At 58.3% G+C, this 18,497-nt stretch overlaps 2 protein-coding genes across 2 annotated transcripts; one reads left to right on the top strand and one right to left on the bottom strand.

The window, feature by feature from the left end:
• The first annotated feature begins 1,850 nt into the window (after positions 1-1,850).
• KDELR1 (KDEL endoplasmic reticulum protein retention receptor 1) lies at positions 1,851-8,983 on the top strand. Its single transcript, XM_054588665.1, has 5 exons — positions 1,851-2,133; positions 2,804-2,904; positions 3,114-3,272; positions 6,386-6,638; positions 7,918-8,983. Exons 1-5 carry the CDS (start codon positions 2,043-2,045, stop codon positions 7,950-7,952), a joined length of 639 nt encoding a protein of 212 aa, XP_054444640.1. The 5' UTR covers positions 1,851-2,042; the 3' UTR covers positions 7,953-8,983.
• A 2,291-nt stretch (positions 8,984-11,274) lies between these two features.
• SYNGR4 (synaptogyrin 4) lies at positions 11,275-17,856 on the bottom strand. Its single transcript, XM_054588521.1, has 4 exons — positions 17,764-17,856; positions 12,653-12,890; positions 11,824-11,963; positions 11,275-11,508 (listed from the first exon to the last, which is right to left on the bottom strand). The coding sequence occupies exons 1-4, from the start codon at positions 17,854-17,856 to the stop codon at positions 11,275-11,277; spliced, it is 705 nt and encodes a 234-aa protein (XP_054444496.1).
• Between the last annotated feature and the right edge of the window lie 641 nt (positions 17,857-18,497).

Genomic DNA, 18,497 nt, shown 5'->3' with positions numbered 1-18,497 from the left:
ACACCCCCCTCAGCTGGGTACGGCTGGCCGAGGGAGGCTGCGGGCGGAGGGTGGCGCGGCGGCCGCGGCTTGGAGGAGCCGGAGCGGGAGGGACTCGCTCACTCGCTCTGTTCTCACACACACACACACTCACTCGGGATGCGATTAACATTCAGTCCCCGTCCGCCCCTGCCGGGAGATCCACCGCCCCCCCTCTTGGCCTCCCTGGGGACCCCTCCTCCTGCCGGGGCGGGGGGAGGGGTCTACCCCCCCTCCCCAGCTCCCAGCCTCTGCCTCCCTCCTGGGACAAGAGGGTGAGGGGCTGCCAATAAAAAGGGAGGAAGTGGGAGGACGCACTGAGACATCAGCTTCGGACCTGGACCTCAGGGCCCCGGGGAGCTGTTGCCCTCTGCCCCCTCCCCACTTGGGAGCTTGACAGGCAGGAGGCCATGCACCGACTTCGGTTTCCACCATGCTGGGACCCAGCTTTTGGCTTGTATGGATCCAGAAGGCCAGGCTTGCAAACTAGGTCTCAATGCAGCCAGGGGTCTGGGCGCCCAGCGTCCTCGCTCAGACCCAGAAATTCAAGTCCCCAGACCCCTCCTCTCCCAGGACCCAAAAGTCCAGGCCCCTAGCCCCCTTGCTCAGAACTAGGACTCCAGGTGACTGGTGCCCTCCTCTCGCAGATTCCGAAGCCCAAACTCCCACCCCACTCCTCCCCCAGGACCCAGGAGTCCTTGCCCCCAGTTCCCTTCTCCACTCCTGCTTCATAATCCAGGACCCCTCCTCCAAGCCTGAGTCCCTTTTAAGCACTCAGACAACCTGACCCCCTAGCACACACCACCCTCAGGGGTCCACTAGTCCAAGGCTCACGGATGCCTAGGCATCCCTGAGGAACCCACACAGCTGCACCCCTTCTTTTATTGAGGGGCCTTGGCCTTCATTACCTGCGGGTACTCCAACATCCAGGAGGAAAGCAGCATCTGCCCCCTAGTAGACAAAGCCTGACCCTCTCAGGTGCCTCAGGGCCGAGTCCCCAGCTCCTGCCCCTCCTGCTAGGGAGGCTGGGCCCAGTGCTTCCATAACGGGTTGGGCTCCTGAGGGCAGAGGCCAGGAGTGTGTGCACGCGCCTGCGCGCGCACCTGTGAGGGGCAATTCTGGAGTTGGGGCTGGAGTCAGGGCAGTGGGCTGCTGACTTCCGGGTCTCGGAGAGCAGGGGTGAAGGCTTATATTCTTGAAAGAGACTTGGGCCTGAATTTGTGGTTCTCAGAGGGAGGAAGGAATTGTGCCCCTAGGCTCCTCGGTCAAGGTGCTGGAAACACAAGATGGTTGAGGTGGGACCTTAAGGAAGGAGGTCTGGGGGCCTGGGCTCCTGGATCCTGGGGAAGGAGGGGGTGGATGCTTGTTCTTCTGAGTCCTAGGAGAGGAGCAGGGTAGGGTTCCAGATTCCTAGGTTCTGTGGGAGGAGGAGGCTGGGAGACTGGACTGCTGGGTCCTGGGATGGGAGGAGGCTGGTGGCTTGGACTTCCGTGTCCTGGGAGGGTGCTGGGGCGCTGGACTCCTGCGTCTGAGAGATGCGCTAGGGGCTGCTTTCTCGTCTTTTGGGTGGATTAGATCTTTAGGCCCATGAAAAGCCAGCCTCTGGATCGCTGTCAAGGGCACAGGTGGGCACAGATTGCCTAGGAGAGCAGGTGCCAGATTTGGGAGTTTCAGATCCCCGTGAACCCGCAAATTTCTAGGAGGCGGTCTTGGGGGTGCATTCAGCACAGACTCTGCAAGCTGGCTGGCGCAGGGTAGGGGGCGCCAGAGAGCCGGGACTCCGCCCTCTGGGGCGGAGCCTCCCGCCGGACTCCTCCCCCTCCCGCCCTCCTCCCTCTTCCCAGCTCCGGCTCCGCCACCAGCTCCCGCCTCGGCTCCCCCTCCAAGAGCCCCCTCCCAGGAGCGGAGCCCACCCGAGGGCCCCTCTCCCGCCCTCCAGCCCAGCCGCCCGGCCAGAACAGCCGCCCCGGGGGGCAGTCCCCCAACAGCCTGCCTCCCTCCAGCCCTGCCAGACCCCCCGAACCATGAATCTCTTCCGATTCCTGGGAGACCTCTCCCACCTCCTAGCCATCATTTTGCTACTGCTCAAAATCTGGAAGTCCCGTTCGTGTGCCGGTGAGACGCCCACGGGAGCGGGAGTGTGGGGGCGAGTGCGGGGGACATTCCACGACTTGGGGAAGGGTTTGGAGGCACTAGGGGGAAGGGTCCCTCCCCCTACCGCTTGCTAGGGATCCCCCCTCCCAGGCCCGGGGTCACCTGGGGGTCAGCTCCCCTCACCAGGCTGGGGGTGCATACAGTTTGGTGGCGGTGCCTCCAGGCACTCACTTTAGCCTCCCCCAGCCCCACTGTGGGCGGCACCGGGTTCCGGGGCTTGAACAGGGACCCGTGGCAGGCAGGGAGGTGCCTGGGAGTTGGTGACGTGGACCGTGGTGGCCAGGAAGAGAGCGGGAGGGAGGCGACAGGTTCTGGGGGCACTGAGGTCAAGTGGGGTTCTCCTGAGGCCCCACCTGGAGTCTGGACTTGGGAGGACCCTGAGGGGACCGGGGATGGCCATGAGGCCTAGCCTGGGACAGAGCCTCGGGCTGGAGTAGCTCCGGAGCCGGGCTGCCCCCTGGCTGTGGGCGGTGGGAAAGGGCCCTGCTCAGGCAGGGCGGGCTGGGGAGGCCTCTAGGGACAACTGTACTCTAGAGCTGCTTCCAGGCTCATCCCCGGGCGCGGCGCCGGGCCTAGGTTTATTCCCCGTGCAGCCCACCCCCGGACTCCCCCCACTCTCTGTGCGCCACAGGAATTTCGGGGAAGAGCCAGGTCCTGTTTGCTGTGGTGTTCACTGCCCGCTACCTGGACCTTTTCACCAACTACATCTCACTCTACAACACGTGCATGAAGGTAAAGCTCTACCCCACTGGCTGGGCCTTCCTGAGCGGGGAATGTGGGTCCCAGACTTCTGGGTCTGAGGGAGGAGGTGACAGGGGCCAAGGCTCCTGGGTCTGAGGGAGAAGGGGCTGGGGTTCCAGACTCCTGGGACTGAGCCTACTGGGGACACAGGCCCCGCGGGCTGCGAGCTGAAGCGCCCTCCTCCTCATCCCCCTCAACAGGTGGTCTATATTGCCTGCTCCTTCACCACAGTGTGGATGATTTACAGCAAGTTCAAAGCCACTTATGATGGGAACCATGACACGTTCCGGGTGGAGTTTCTTGTTGTTCCCACAGCCATCCTTGCGTTCCTGGTCAACCATGACTTTACCCCTCTAGAGGTACGCTACCCGGCAAGGTCCCTGCAGGGGGATGGGCTGTGGCAGAGCAGCTATTGACAGTGGGCCCTCTCCAAGGCCTCCTTCTGCAAGATTTGCTCAAACTTCCTTATTTTCAGACATAAAGTTCAGTGCACGGGCTCTTCTGGAATCTGATGATATTAACGCAACAGCAGCAGCCACTCACTGTGTGCCAGATGCCACTCTAAACATTTCCTGTACATTAACCCGTTACTTTTCACAGCAACCTCATTTCACAGATGAGGAAACTGAGGCTTGGGGAGTCTGAATGACTCATTCAAGGTCAGCTGCCTAGTGATCAGCGCAGGGATTGGGAACAGGGACTCTGGAGCCAGGCTACTTGGATTTGAATCCCTCCCGCTCTCTTTCTGTTAGCGTGACCTTGGGCGTGTGACTTGACCTCTCTGTGCCTCACTTTCCTTATTTATAAAATTGAGATCAGGCCACCTGAGGATTTACTAGATTATACAGCATTGCCTAGCCGTTAAACACATAGACTTGAGAGCCAGAGAGCAGGGATTCAAAGCCCGCTTAGGAGCTGTGGGACTTTGGGCAAGTCAGTTTCTCTGCACCTCGGTTTCCTTGTCTGTCAGGTGGGGATAATCAATTCCTACTTCAGAGGGGTTGATATTGACAAAGCACAGTGAGGGAGTTCTATGTTGTTTCTTAAGCCACTGAAGTGTTTAGCAACATTCTGATACTTTTCCTCCTAAATATTAGCTGTCATGGTTTTTACTCTGTGGCATTTTTGGTGACACCTGTGCAATGTCCTGGGAGGAATTTTGGGGATTGCCTGTGCTCAATCTGCAGGCACCTGCCTTGCAGGAAGCTGACCTTGAGTGGCCAGATGGGCTGATGTTTTCAACAGAAGCCACAATTCAGGAGTTTCCCTGCGATATCGTGCTTTAAAATTTGGGCCACAGACTCAAAATATATTTCTAAAAGCACCCTGCAGGCTGGACAAAGCTGACAGAGTGTGACTTTGGCCCACACATCCCAGAAATGTCAGGGGGAGGCTGTATCATGTAGTGGGAACACCGGGCTTGGCTATAGGCCTGGGATTTTGCAAAACACATCGTCACCACCCGACCCAGAGCACTTGGCCAAGCTGGCCCATTTTGCGAGAGGGGAGACTGAGGCCAGAGGAGGCAGTGGGGCTTGCCCCAGGTGGACGGCGCCAGGCCAGAATCCAGGCTTTTTGACTCCAGTATTTCTGGTTCCCTCATTCAGAGGTGGGAGTTCACTGGTGCAAAGTATTGGCACTGACTGAGCGTCCAGCTCCGTGCTGGCCATGCTAGATGCGCCGTCATCCCGTCTGATCCCTCAGGCACCTGGGGAAGCAGACCTCCTCACCCCCATTTCCTGGAGAACTAAGGTGGGGCTCAGGAGAGAGCTCACAGGGTTCGAACCCAGGTCTGCCTGCTTTCGAAGGCTATGCTCTTCATCGACGCATACTCAAAAAATTATTTTTTAATCATAGAGGAAAACTATTCTTTAACATTTCAGGCATCATGAATAGATAAAAATAAGTGTGATGCAAACGTGACCTCCCATGCCCTCGCATGTTATGATTCTAGTCCCAAGGGCGGCTCCAGCGGTGACAGTTGGGTGTGCATCAACTTAATGGGTCACTTTTCTGAGAGCTTCCACTAACTTGCTGAGAGCCTCCTGGAGGATTCTGAATGGTTATGGGAGCAAACCCCAGAGTCCAGCTGGGTAGGAATCTACCCACACGTTAGTTGTGCGACCTTGGGCCTCAGTCTCCTCATCTGTATAGAGGGGATAAGAGTAAGACTTCCCTGATAGGGCGAAGGCAGTAGCCTTAGTGCCTGGAAGGTTCAGGGGCAGTGCCTCGTAGTCAATGCCGTGTAAGTGTGCGCTGCTATGAGTACATCCTGGTGTTGCCCACTTCCCTCCCACAAACCAAAACAACTGAGGAGGAGCCGTACCTGCCACCTGGCCTTGTTCTCTGAGGGGAGGTTTTAGTGTGTCTGTGGCTCACGAGTTACCCCAGGTGGGACTTTCAGGTTCCTGAGGCCTGAAACGCGGCCGACAGATGTCTGCAGTTTCTTCTTCCCCTTCCCATGGCGTCCTGTCCTGCTCACGAGTGATGGCTGTCACTGGTCCCTAAATGGTGGCCCGAGACAAGCACACGGGAGCTCGCTCGCAGTCACCCATTCACTCATTCATTCATTCATTCATTCAGGCGTTGAATTTGTGCCGGGGATGGGGTCATGGCGGGAACAAGAAGGCTCGCGTTCTGGGGCGGGCTGCCGGGAAAGAGATGAGACGGTGATGTGACAATCCTTGCGGGGGCGAGTGGTCAGGGAAGGCCTCACTCAGGAGGTGACAGATGAGCTGAGCCTGGAAGGAGCCGGAAGGGGCAGAGAGTGACAGCCGGGGAAGGAGCTGCGGAATAGCATGGGCAAAGGCCCTGGGGCAGAAAGGAGGCTGCAACACCGAGATCAAGGGGAGGGAGCAGGAGCAGAGCCTGGATTGGGGAGGGCCTTGAAGACCAAGGTTAGATTTGGATTTTATTCTGGCTGCCCGAAGAAGTAGCTGCTGGATGGGTGTAAGCCAGGGCGCGACATGGTCTGATTTATGTCTCTAAAGATTGCACATGGAATGGCACCCCTACAAGGGCAGGAAAACACCTCCGTTTCAGAGACAGCGGAGAGTTGGAGAATCTGGGTCTCTTGCCTAAGATCCCATAGAAGATCCCATAGAAGGGAAGGCTCAGAGCCAGGATCCCCCCCTGGCCCGCCGTTTGTGGAGGCGCCATTGCTAAGGACTCAGCAGCACTGTCTCTGAGCCCTTGGTTTGCCTGCCAGCTCTGCCCCTTGCGAGCGGCATGGTCTTGGGCAAGTCTCTCCCCGTCTCTGGGTCTGTTCCCTTCTCTGAAGAACAGGGATGCTAATAACAGCACCTCCCTCATGGGGTCATGTGAGGAATAAATGAGAACGTGTGGCGCGAGCAGCGTGCTGTCTGGCACCCAGGGAGTGCCGCTGGTAGGCATTGCCGTCCGGCCTCCTCTCCCGCCCTGGCCCCTCCCGCCTCGTCCTGCCTTCTGCCCCTGCTCTGCCTCCTCCCTGCAGATCCTCTGGACCTTCTCCATCTACTTGGAGTCGGTGGCCATCCTGCCGCAGCTCTTCATGGTGAGCAAGACAGGCGAGGCAGAGACCATCACCAGCCACTACCTGTTTGCACTGGGCGTCTACCGCACGCTCTATCTCTTCAACTGGATCTGGCGCTACCACTTCGAGGGCTTCTTTGACCTCATCGCCATCGTGGCCGGCCTGGTCCAGACGGTCCTCTACTGCGATTTCTTCTACCTCTACATCACCAAAGGTAGCCAGCGTGGGGGCTGGCCGGAGGAGCTCCGCTCCCTCCTCAGTTCTCGCCCTCCGTCGCCCCAGCCCTGGGTCGCTCGGGGAAGGGACGGCTTCCCATCCATGTCCTGGGGGCCCAGGCCCCTGCCCTCCTAGGAATCCAGCCCTCTAGCCCTGGCCTCCCTAAGGACTGAGGAGGTTGCGGAGTCTCTGAGGGAAGAGAGCAAGGCGGCAGGGGCTGCCTCCCTGCAGAGAGGCGCCTCCTCCTTGGACCACACAGAGACCAGGCGCCCCTCTCCCCAGCCCTGGGCCTTTGCGGGAAGAGGAGACAGGACAGAGAGGCGCACGGGTGGCCTCTGACTTTTCCTCTCTCGCAATTCGTCCTAAGCTGTTCTCCTGCCCGGAGGCTCATCAGGGCCCGGCTCACACCCATAAAATAATCCCGAATTCCCTGTCCCCAGCCCCAGCAGTGCTCTGGTTAGGGAGGGCCTCGTCTCTGTTCATTGATCTCTGTTCACCTTCAGGGACTCAGGCCCATTATGACTGATTGACTGACCGACTGATTGATTCATTCATTTATTGAGCACTTTCCGGGTCCCTGGCCAGGGCGGGGCTCTGGGGATGCAACAGTAGGAAGAAAGATGGACAGACACCACCCCCCTCGCCCCCCGCCCGCCCGCCCCCAATAAATCCCGCTGGGGGGGATGGTGAATGAACAAGGAAGGAAAGAAGGCTGCAAGGAGGCGGAGAGCTACGGCCGTAGGGAACCAGGGGTGCGAACAGCTCTGGAGAGTGAGGGGCTGACTTCCGTGGGGGGCGGTCTCTGGGGAGGCCTCTTGGAGGAGATGATGATCAAAGCAGAGACCTGAGAAATCAGGCGCCAGTCTGTGTGAAGGAAAGAGGAGCCAGGAGGGCGGAGGCCTGGGGCCGCCCTGAGCCCCTCGGGATGGTCTCACCTGCCCTGCCCTGCCAGACCCTCTGACCCCAGCTTCCTTTTGCGATCCAAGGCCTCCAGTCTGAGTCTTTCGAGGGTGGGAGAGGAACAGTCATCACCAGAAGATAGGGGCCTCCTCTCTCTCCATGCTGCGCCCCTAGGACGGGACTAGGGTTCCCCTACTCCCCCCTCAGTAGTTCAGGCTGATTTCCCCAGTTTATAATCCAGGGTCCCGCGGCCAACCCTCCTGGCATCTGCCCATCCCAGTGTCCAGGCCCCTGTGCTGGGTGTGGGAGACTGTCCCTCCCCCGTCCCCCCTGAGGGGGCCCCATTGTCACGCCTGCCCTGCTTTCTCTCCTCACAGTCCTGAAGGGGAAGAAGCTGAGCTTGCCAGCGTAGCCCTGGTCCTTGCCATCCCTCTCCTCGGCGGCAGCGGAGAGGCGCAGAGGAAGGCGGCGAAAGACGAAGAGCCTTCCTGTCCCAGGGGTGACTTTTTTAAGATCCAACCTTTCCCCACTCCCCATCTTCCTCCTGCCGGGCTTCAGGGGGCGGTGGAGGACCCGAGACTCGGGGAGCTCAGGACCTGGGCTGTTTGTAGTTTTTTGCCTTTTAGAGAAGAAAAAAAAATCTTTCCACTATTTAGTTTTTGATTCTGATGACTCCTTTCTCTTCTAGTCTCTGGTTCCGATTTTATAAACTGTTTCAAGAATCCTGCACTGGGGAGGGGGATGCGGGGCGGGAGACCTTTTCTCTCTCCCAGGCCCCTAAACGCCCCCCAGATGCTACCCCCCAGGCCATTGTTTGCCAAACACTAAATCTGCCTACACCCGCCTTCCAGACCTCCCACCTCCCACCTGGCTGCGGACACAGCTCCTGCCCCCCAAACTTCTGGGCTGGGGAGAGGGAGGAGGGGAGGAAAGGTCTGCCTGATTTTTCATAATAATTTTTTTCCCAGAGTTTGGGGTTTTTTAGTCTTGTCCTCCTTTTTGGGGCATTTAGGGGGCCGGCTCCAGGGTTACCATGATGCGGCCGCCATGTTTTTTGTACAGAATCGATGGTTGACTCTTTGTTCTCTTGAAATAAACCAGGAAAATGATGCCTCTCTTTCGCTACTCCTTGCCCTCTCTCTCTGGCATTTGTGGGGTCCCACCTGAGCCCCCCCCCCCGCTTCTGCTTCCACTTCATGCCATTGACCATCGACTGGTGACTGAGGCCTGGGAGGAGCACGAAGATGGGAAACTGGGTTTCCCAAGACTCTGAGTGTGTACCCTGACTCCTCTCGGTTCCACTGGGGAAGATGCTTTGGAGAAAAATATCTCGAAGGTTCTCCCTGTCCCTGACTGTTCTCCGGAATTTCAGGGTGACAGAGGACCTTTGAGGTCATCAGCAGGCCGCCCCCCATCACACCCTCATCTGGCATTTTGTTGAGCCATTCTCTTTTCTTTAAAAAAAAAAAAAAGAATCAGTTGCCAGTCTTCAAAAACCAAAGTTTCACATTAAAATCTCAATTTCTGGATTCTGCTGGGGGAGAAAAAGTCTGCCTGCCTAACAATGCCGGGTCCTCGTTTCTGGGTGGCAGCAGGTGGCCGGCACTGAGCGGACGGACGCGAGCTTTCCTCCGCAGCCCCCAGGACTCAGCCCGGGGTCATTACCATTTATCATCAGGCTGGCTCTGTCATCCTCTGTTTTTGTGTGTGGAGTTAAAAGGAAAGTGAGATTATTTTCCACGTCTCCCTCCACACCCGGCCTTTTCCCTTTGCTGCCATTATCTGCCGGGCCCTTGGAAGCTTTAGGGGTTTTGTCCCCGGAATTAGTCAGACTCCCTAAGTGTCCACTGAGACCTTCCTTAACCGCCCCCAGGTCGCCCGCAGGCTGACTCTGGAAGCTTCGGGAGGCGGGTAGCTGGCGTTTCCTGAGCAATTCATTCGTTCCAGGCAATGAGGGCTGCGTGGAGGAGCCCGCTGGACCCTCAGCGTCCCTGAAGGGGTCACTGCGGAGGAGGAAACCGAGGCTGAGGGGCGAGTGGCAGAGGTGGGTTTGTGCCCCCCTCCCGGCACTGGAGCCTCTGTGTTTTAAAAGACTGCTGTAGGGTTTTTCAACTATTTGTGCTTTTCTTTTTCTTAAGCCAAGGGACCTGATGTTTCGAGGAACGTTGCCCAGGGGCCCAATGGGGGGAGTGCGGGAACAGGCTGCTGGGTGGATTTGGGGCTGGGAAGTGGCCCTCGCTGAATTTAGTCTGAAAACCATCACTCCCAAGCTAGTTCAAGTCTCTGGCTTTCCAGCCAACACAGCTCCGGCCCAGAGCAACCAAGTGACGTGCTCCAGCTTCCTCTGCTAGCGACAGTGAGGACTAGGGCGCCAATCCTCCCGTTTCCTGTGTCACCATGCTGTCCCCACTCCATGGCTACCATTTCTCCCTGATGCCCACAGGGACCGTGTCCCGTTCATTCTGTGCCCCGGCACTGAGCACGGGGCGGGCCCCATAGGTAACCTCACAAAGGGACCATGAAACCCACGTTTGACTCCCACAGCTTGGATCCCCTTGTCCAGTTTGTAAATGAGTGAATGCCCTGCAGGCCGCTGTGACTTTTGTGTGGGTGAGCTTTGTGTGGTCTTGCATGACGTGAGAAGAAAAATTCACATAAAGAGATATCCGAATGTTCTAGAAAAACCAGGAGGTTTTAGAGAGGCACGGTCCAATATGGCGGCCATCAGCTACATGTGACCATTGGCACTTGACATGTGGTGAGTCCAAAGTGAGATGTAAAGTATGCAAAGGATTATGAGAACTTGGTATGAAAGAATGTTAAGATATCTAAGAACTTTTTTATACTGATGACATGTTGATCATATTTTGGATATACTGGGCTAAATAAAATATATGAAAATTTCACTTGTTCTGTTCTACTTTTCTTAATGTGGCTACTAGATTATTTAAAATCCCATGCCCTGTGGCTCACGTTATGTTCAGTTGGACAGTGCTGCCCCGGGCACCGCGGGCCCAGGGCTCTGAGTGCGGGGAGCTGAGGGAGGGCTGCCCCTTGGACGCGGCCCCTGCCCCTACTATGCACCTGACGGGTGCGTCGCCCCCCGGGCTTGCCTGCTTGGCCCTGCAGACAGGAGCATCCTGTGGCCTGTGTGTAAGCCTCGGTGAGCTTTGGGGGTCCTAGGATAAGAGCCCTCCCTCCAGCATCTCCCTGACCTCAGCCACTGACTCACCGCCCCCTGTTCTTTGAATGACTCATCACACAGCCGGGTTCTGAGTCGGGTCCCTTGTCGGTGGAGTGAGTGAGAAAGCTTGGGCGCTGGTGTCAGCAACAGGGCCGGCCTGGTGCTGGCCTTGATTCCTAGTGCTTTCTCCAGGGGCGGAAGCTTTCTCTCTCTCTGAACTTGAACTTCCCCAGCTGTGCAGGGGGACGCCTGGAGCCAGCCTTCCACGGCTAATGTGAGGAGCAAAGGGCTCTGGTGTGTAATGGGCCCAAGAGACATGTCTCTTTCCTGTCACCCCCTCTCATCTGCCACTATCACAGTGGTACCCACATAGGGAGCCCAGGAGGTGGTACAGACCCACTACAGAGACCTCTGAGGCGACCTTGTTGGCTTTCTCCCGTCCCTGGGCCGCTCCAGGAACCAGAGAGGGACAGACAAGAGAAGGACAGGGCTGCTTTCAGAAACGCTTCTGGAGGGAGGGTGAGCTCTTTACTGAGGTGGACGAGGATGTCTAGTTGTCGGGCATCATAGCGAGGCGGGGGACCTTTGGAGTGGTCAGATAGGGGGACAGGGCGGAGCTGGCATAACTCATGTTGTTGGGGCCCGTGGTGGGCGTGTTGATAGGGCTGGTGGCAGAGGGCGGCGAGAGCGTGGCCAGCACAAGGCCACCCTCGTCCAGGGAGCGCTTGTAGGGGACCGGAGCGTCGTTGCGGAGGTCCTGGAGCGCCAGGTAGGCCTGGAATATCTGTGGGCAGAGAAGGGTGTTCTGGAGGCTGGCTGGGGCTGGGGCTGGGGCTGGGGCCTGGCCTGGGGGCGGGGGGAGGAGCAGGGCACGCTGTGCCCACTGCCCGCTCACCCGTCGGCACGGGCATCCCGCACGATGTCTACCTCTGGCCTGCTGGCCTGCGTCTGCTGGGAGGAAGGGGCGCTTTCCTTCCCATTTGTGTGGGGGTGAGGGGAGGGGCTGGCGGAGGCCCAGAGGAGCTGAGTGCCAGGGAGGAGTGTGTAGCCCCCGCATGGCCGCCCAGCAGAGAGTACCCGGGGAGGGGCCCGTCCTCACCCAGGTGAAGATGGAGAAGAAAGCGAAGGTGATGGCGGCCTTGGCGCTGCTGCTCCCCAGGAGGAACTGTTTGGGTGGCGAATGCTGCCACTGGTTGGCCAGGAAGCAGAACCCCAGGAACCAGATGCCTACCCAGGCGACTGGGGTCGCAGGAGAGAAGAGAGTCGGGGATGGTGGGAGGGCGGGGGGGTGGGGCGGGGAGAGGGCCCGCTGGGTCTCGCTGTGCGTGGCCCGTGGCCTCTCCCTCCCAGCACCCTGCAGGACGCACCGCTGGAGCAGGGCCACGCTGCCCGCAGCAGCCACGCGTGGCTGTTTACATTTCAATCAATTAAAAAATTTTAAAAATTCAACCTCACGGTCCCATGGGTCCCACGGGTCCCACTTCAAGTGCTCAGGGGCCGCCACATGTGGCCAGCGGCTGCCATATTGGGAAGTGCAGGCACCGAACATTCCCACCCTCACAGAAAGTTCTCTTGGACGGCGGTGGGCTCACTGCCCACTGAGGGCCCTCGCAGCCCTGAGATGCTGGGCGTGGCCCTGTGTGGAGACGGAAGACAAGGACAAAGGGTGGGCAGGTGGGAGGCTTCTGGAATTGGCCTGGGCATCGGAAGAGGTGACCCTTACACTGAGTCTAAAGAACGGAGTAGTAACTCCCGGGGCAGGGAATTGCAGGTGCCAATGAGCTGTGAGAAGCGAGGGACAGAACTTTGGGTCATACGTGGCCAGCTGCGTAGCGAAGTGTCCCGCGGGGTCCCAGGAGCCGGGCAGGGGGTGGGGGCAGGTCGGAGCAACGGCAGGGACGTTGTGGGCGGTGGCCCCGGGGTCTCACCAGCCAGGATGAAGTCCAAGAGCTGAAAGGCTGTCTTGAAGCGGGTGCTGGCAATGCGGTTCTCGTGGGCGTCCAGGGCCAGGAAGGCCAGGCAGCTGATCAAGGCCAGGAGGCCAGCGCCCACGGCGAATCTGCAGGCCACATGGTTGCTGTTGAGGACGCAGTGGAGCTTCGAAGAGTCCATCTTGTTCTGGTAGCCGTCGGTCAGCAGGGAGGAGAAGACGATGAGAGAGAAGACCTGTGGATGTAGGGGCAGGTTTCCGGGCCCTGAATGGAGGTCGGCGTCCCCCCAAACCCTCTGGTGCCCGCTGGGTTCCCCATCTGTGGACTGGACCCCGCCATCCACGCACGGGGCAGCTCTGGCCCCTTTCGCTGTCACACCTTCAGAGCCTCCAAGCCCTGTCCCTCCTGTTGCCCTTCACCGGTTTCCTCCATCCCCGCTTGGGCGTCCTCCTCTCCCCCCAGAGCCCCCGCCCCCGCCGCTACTGGGCCTCCCTGCCCCCAGTCTCAGCCTCTCCCCACCCTGCCCCAGAGGGACCTTTACACACCCCGCCCCTCCCTGCTCAAAGCTCCCCGTGGCTCCCTAGTGGCCCCAGGACAGAGACCCAGCCCCGCAGCCTGGCCTGCGCTCTCCCCACTCGCCCCGTCTCACTCACACACCCCTTCTGCCACCCAAACTGGTAGCTGCCACCAAACCCAGGTACCAGCATGAGATGCCTAGCACAGTGCCCCGGACACAGGAGGGGCTCAGTGAGTGTTTTCCATCACGAAGTTTCTCTCCCCGCTGCCTGCCGCTTCTTCCTCCTGCCCAGCTCAGCTAATCGCTATTCATTTTTTAAAATAAATTTGTGAAATGGTCCAAAAATACAGAAAAGTACGGAGAGAAATGTAACAAACACCCAGGACCTAATAAACATTGAGGTTTTTTTTAAAAGCAAACAATGTCACTGGGAGGGGAGCCCCGTCTCTGCAGTCTGCACACACCGCATGGAGCACGTTGGCACAATTGCCTGCGTCTACACTTGTCCTCCATGGTGTTTACTTATAACACGCCACTGAGGCACTCCACGGGGTCATCCTGCCACTGTCTCGATTTGAACCGAGCTATCGGGCTCCGGAGTCTGCTTTAACCCCCTGCTACACCGCCTCCAGCTAACCAGACGCCTGGAGGGCAGAGCTTCCTATCAAAGCCCCAATTATTTGTCCCAGGCAGTCGCAATGCAGCGGGTGGAGGTCCATGCCGGATATGGAAGGAACCAGTGTGATATGGGGTGAGCGGTGGGAGTTGATCCAGAGGGGCTTCTGGAAGAGGTGATGCCTTGAAGGCGGGAAAGGTGAAGGACCAGGGCTGTTGCCCAGAGGGAAGTAGGGAGCCACAGCAGGCTAAGGGCAGGGTCAGCTCTGGGTCCTTCGGGGCCATGCAGAGACTAGAGATTGGCAACTGGGAGGTGGCTGGGGCCTGGGGTCAGGGAGAGAGTCAAGGTTTGAGCCAAAACTGAAGACATGGGGCTGAATTCCAGGAGGAAATAAGGTGGGATCTGAACTGCACCTTAAAGAATGAGTTTTTCAGGCAGCCAGAGGAGGAAGGGCATTCGGGGCAGGACGAACGGCGTGTGCCTAAAGCCAGATGCTACAGAGTGGGGCTCCTTCCGGGGCTGGAAAGAAATCTCAGGGAGGGATCTGGTGTGAGAGGAGGCTGGGCCAACGGGCGGGGGCTGACTCTCAGGGTTGACCACCAGACCGAGGGGCCTGGTCTTGGGAGCCATGAAAGTGAAATTTCGTATCTGGATTTAATTACATGCATGGAGGGGTTCTGCACAGAGGACGGCCAGGTTCTGACCTGGGAGTTAGAGCCAATCTCCAAGGGCATGATGGTTTGGGGCGGGCAAGACAAGGAGCCACAGATCCAAGAGATTGGTGGGAAGGCCCAGGCAAGAAGCGCTGAGGCCCAGGCTGAGGCTGGGGCTCTGGGGAGTGTGATATTTAGGACATAAAACTGGAGTGTGGGCTTGATTCATGCGGCGGTGCTGGGCCCGGAGTCAGAGAGCAGGGAAGGGGAAGGGGAACCCATTAATATGAACTCCTCTGGACAGGGTCCGCATGGGGCTCTTCTACCCCGAGCACGGAAACAGACCTCAGCAAGAGCATGTTGAAAGAGGGAATGACCTTGGGCCTTCCTTCTTTGTCCTTGCCCTGAGCGCCAGAATGGGGACTGGGGAGGCAAAGGATCGACCTCCAACCCCCTCGGCCTCTGTCCCTCCTCGATCCTTTGTCTGATTTGCCTTCTCTGAGTGACAACAACAACATCAACAACAACGAGTCCCCCTTTTTGTCCAGCAGGCTCGCATTAATCAAGGTTATCTGCCTCGGTTCCTCTCGGGCGGAAGGCCCGAGTCCGCAGAAGGGGGGCGTGTTGCCCTGGTGGTCTGAGGCACAGCCAGGTCGAGGACCAGCAGGCCCATCGATCATTTTTGAGCCTGTATTCATTTTACCTGCGTCACCTCCCTAAAGCCTCACAGCAGCCCCACACGCTAGATGTTACTAAGTCATTTCTGTTTCACAGGTGATAAATCGAAGCCATTACGGTGGAGTGGAAAGAGCCAGACACGGCTGACTCCACCAGCTGTGTGGCCTTGGGCAAATCACTCCCTTCTTGAAACCTCAGTTTCCCAGGGTGTCTCCCTGCTGTGAAGAGGGGGCGTGTGGGGGCAGAGGCCAGGCCCTAAGGGTACTTGTCCCCAGTCACCCAGAGAGGGGAGGGACTGTCCTCTCAAGGCCAGTCTGTGGAGGGGAGGGGGTTGGCATCCGGCCCTCCCAACGTCTAGGCCGGCGGGTTGTCTGTCCACTGACCCCAAACCCTTGGGCTGTGGCACTGGAGATGTGGGGAGGAGGCTCAGCTGGGCGTGAGGGACCCCACCCCTCGGAAGCCTGAGTCCAAACTGCCTTCCACGCCCTCTCTGGCCTGTCCGCAGGGAAGGAGCAAAGATTCATCAGTTAAGGCACCAGCTGGCAGGCGGCAGTGAAGACAGGCGCACCAGCTGCCCAGAGAGTCCCTACTGAGGAGCCAGGCCAGGGGGGAAGGGGAGAGTCGGGAGGGAGGGCGGGTGGATGCAGGCGGTGGGCAAAGTCTGTGACCGAGCCTTCTGGCACAGTCGGCAGCCCTTCCCTCCCCCTTCCCCACACCAGTCCACACCAGCTGGGCCTTCTCCCTCGCCACCCGCCCTTCCTTCCCAGGTTTTGGAGGCATGTAGATCCTTCTGACTTGCCAGCTGGATGATGCCCTTGGGCAAGTCATTCAACATCTGTGAGCCTCAGTTTCTCCTTGGGTCAACCAGGGGTGACACTGCTCACGTCATAGGGTCGTGGTGCAGAGCAGAAGAGCTAACATCGGTGAGGAACCTGAAACTAGGATGTGGAATTCCCTTCTCCCCCTGGCTGAGCGTGACAATGGGTATCAGTCCCCAGCACCCTAGGCACCCCGAAACCCACCTCTCTCCTCGCTCACAGGTAATGATTTGTCCCAATAGTAACTGCTATATAAGCCCTGGCTGGGTGGCCCAGTTGGTTGGAGCATTGTCCCGTACACCAAAAGGCTGCCAGTTCAATTCCCGGTCAGGGCACATACGTACGTCGTATACAGAAGGCAACCGATCGACATTTCTCTTTCACATCGATGTTTCTCTCTCTCTCCCTTCTCCCTCTCTAAAACCAATAATCATATCCTCGGGTAAGGATTTTTTTAAAAATTGCTATTTAACTAAAGCTCACCATGTGTCAGGCCCATGCTAATCCGTTTAGGGACATTAACTTTCCATGTTTCATTTTCACAACCATCTCTTCTGTGAACAAGGTATCAGAGTCCTCTTATACATGAGGGTACAGAGGTTTGGAGAAATCTAGTCACTTGTTCCAAGTCACACAGACACAGGGTGACTCAGTAAGTTATCAAACAAAACGGGGCACTTTTGAGAGTGAAAGCTAGTGCTACTGATAATGACGCCAGGCCTGGCCCAGGTACGCTGAAGAGCGTCACCGCACGTGGACAGCATGCGGCTGAGCCAGGTTCCTGAGCCAGGCCTGTTTGATCTTCTGCCCACAGGTTCCAGGAGAGATAGGAAGGGGAAGCTCCAGGTTAGGACCCTGGGTTTGATCCAGGGCACCCCACCTACTCCCATGCCCCCGGTCAAGCCTCATCACCTCCCTGGGCCTCAGTTTCCAACTCTGTCGGAGGAGAATGGAGGCAGCACAGAGTAAAGCCCAGAGTCACAGCTCCAACCCCTCAGAGACCGAAGTCCAGAGAGGAGCAGCGATTGGCCCGAGGTCACACAGCAAAGTTGGGCTCAATGAGGATTTGAACCTAGGTGTCTTGGTTCTTCGGGAATGTGGTGATGATTAAGCGAGTGCCTGTAAAGCCCTTGCTTGGCACAGTGCCTGGCGCCGTGGCTACCCACCATCTGGTGTCTTAGGCCTATGTTGGATGTCCTTTCCCCGCCTCTGTGGACCACTCTCTTCCTAGAGGACCCCGCCCCTGCGCCTCTCCCAGTCCCTTGTCTGAAAGGTGGAAAACGCACAGGCTTTGGCGCCTCACAGACTCCAGCCTGAGTCCTGGCCCTGCCTCTACCGTGTGACCTTGGCCGGACCTGTTTGCCATGATGGGAATGTTCTGGGTCTGATCTGTACTGCCCAGGAGGTGAGCCACCAGTCACATGTGGCTGTTGGGCACCTGAAATGCGACCGAGGAACAGAATATTTTAATTAGTTCACATCGAAAGAGCCACCTGCGGCTTGTGGCTACCCCCTTAGACAGCACAGCCTTACGAAAAGGATTTAACTTCTCTGAGCCTCAGTCCTCTGATCTCAAAAACGGGGCTCATAGCACCTATTATGAAGCGTCGTTTCTTCCTATGACAGTAGTTAGTGCTCGGACTAGCTCAGGACGGGGCCTAGAGTTAGGTGCTCCGTAAATGGTGACTTCAGTTATTAGCTTCCTTTGGCTTCTTTTTGCCCACCCGGCCCCTTCCTGTCCCCCACTCCCCGCGCACTGTATCTGAGAGGCAAGACCTCCTGTTTCCTGTCACCCATCGGGCGGTTGGGCCACAGGAGGGCCTCACCCCTGCCAAGATCCTCGCGACCGTCCTCGGCCTCCGCAGGAACCGCACGGCTTCGCTGTCCGCCAGCTCCTGGAGGCTTTCGGGGATGTGCATGGCGGCCGTCCCGCTTCTGGAGCCCTGGGAGGCGGGGGAAGCGATGCTCTGCTCTCTTCCAGAGGCTCCAGACCCACCCTCGGGCTCGGCTGCTGAAAGACAAGATGGGCGGTGGGAGGTTGGAGTCAGAGTCCTGGGTGAAGGAGCTTCCGGGGGTCCCAGGCGTAAGGGGCATGAGATCGGGGAGTGCTGGGGGGTCCCCAGGAATGGGGTGTGTGAGGCGCAGGGTCTGGCACGGTTCTTGGGGGTCAGGGCAGGGAGTAAGGGAGCTGCTGGGGGTCCCAGAGGTGGGGGTGCAGGGTGAGAGGGTTGCTGAGGATCCTACGAGTTGGGGTACAGGGTAAGGGGGCTCCTGAGAATTGTAGAGGTAGGGTCGCCCGGTGAGGGGGCAGCTGGGTTGCGGGGAGAGTTAGGGGTGCTGGGTGAGGAAATCCCAGGCAGGGAGACGGCGTGGAGAGAGGGCTGGGGTAGTGGGTTCACGTCCCGGACCCAGGAGCCAGGGGGCCCCCTTTGAAGGCCTGTGTTCTCCGTGGGAGAGGACACAAGTGGCATTTTCCAGGGAGTAGAGGTGCTGGATCAGAACCCCTGGCAGATCTGAACCAGGAGAATCCCTCTCAGGTGTGGGGTGACAGCGCCCATAA

This window comes from Pteronotus mesoamericanus, unplaced genomic scaffold (assembly GCF_021234165.1).
Source record: "Pteronotus mesoamericanus isolate MK-2021 breed Mesoamerican mustached bat unplaced genomic scaffold, CSHL_Meso_final scaffold_137, whole genome shotgun sequence".
NCBI lineage: Eukaryota > Metazoa > Chordata > Mammalia > Chiroptera > Mormoopidae > Pteronotus > Pteronotus mesoamericanus.
Note: the sequence above shows the minus strand (reverse complement) of the source record. Positions and strands in the feature narration are given on the sequence as shown.

Coding starts and splice junctions, on each gene's coding strand:
- KDELR1 (XM_054588665.1), top strand. CDS start 2,043: ATGAATCTCTTCCGATTCCTGGGAGACCTCTCCCACCTCCTAGCCATC. Junction 2,134..2,803: donor GAAGTCCCGTTCGTGTGCCG/GTGAGACGCCCA, acceptor TGTGCGCCACAG/GAATTTCGGGGAAGAGCCAG. Junction 2,905..3,113: donor TCTACAACACGTGCATGAAG/GTAAAGCTCTAC, acceptor CCCCCTCAACAG/GTGGTCTATATTGCCTGCTC.
- SYNGR4 (XM_054588521.1), bottom strand. CDS start 17,856: ATGCACATCCCCGAAAGCCTCCAGGAGCTGGCGGACAGCGAAGCCGTG. Junction 12,891..17,763: donor TCGCGAGGATCTTGGCAGGG/GTGAGGCCCTCC, acceptor CTACATCCACAG/GTCTTCTCTCTCATCGTCTT. Junction 11,509..11,823: donor TCTTCTCCATCTTCACCTGG/GTGAGGACGGGC, acceptor CTCTGCCCACAG/ATATTCCAGGCCTACCTGGC.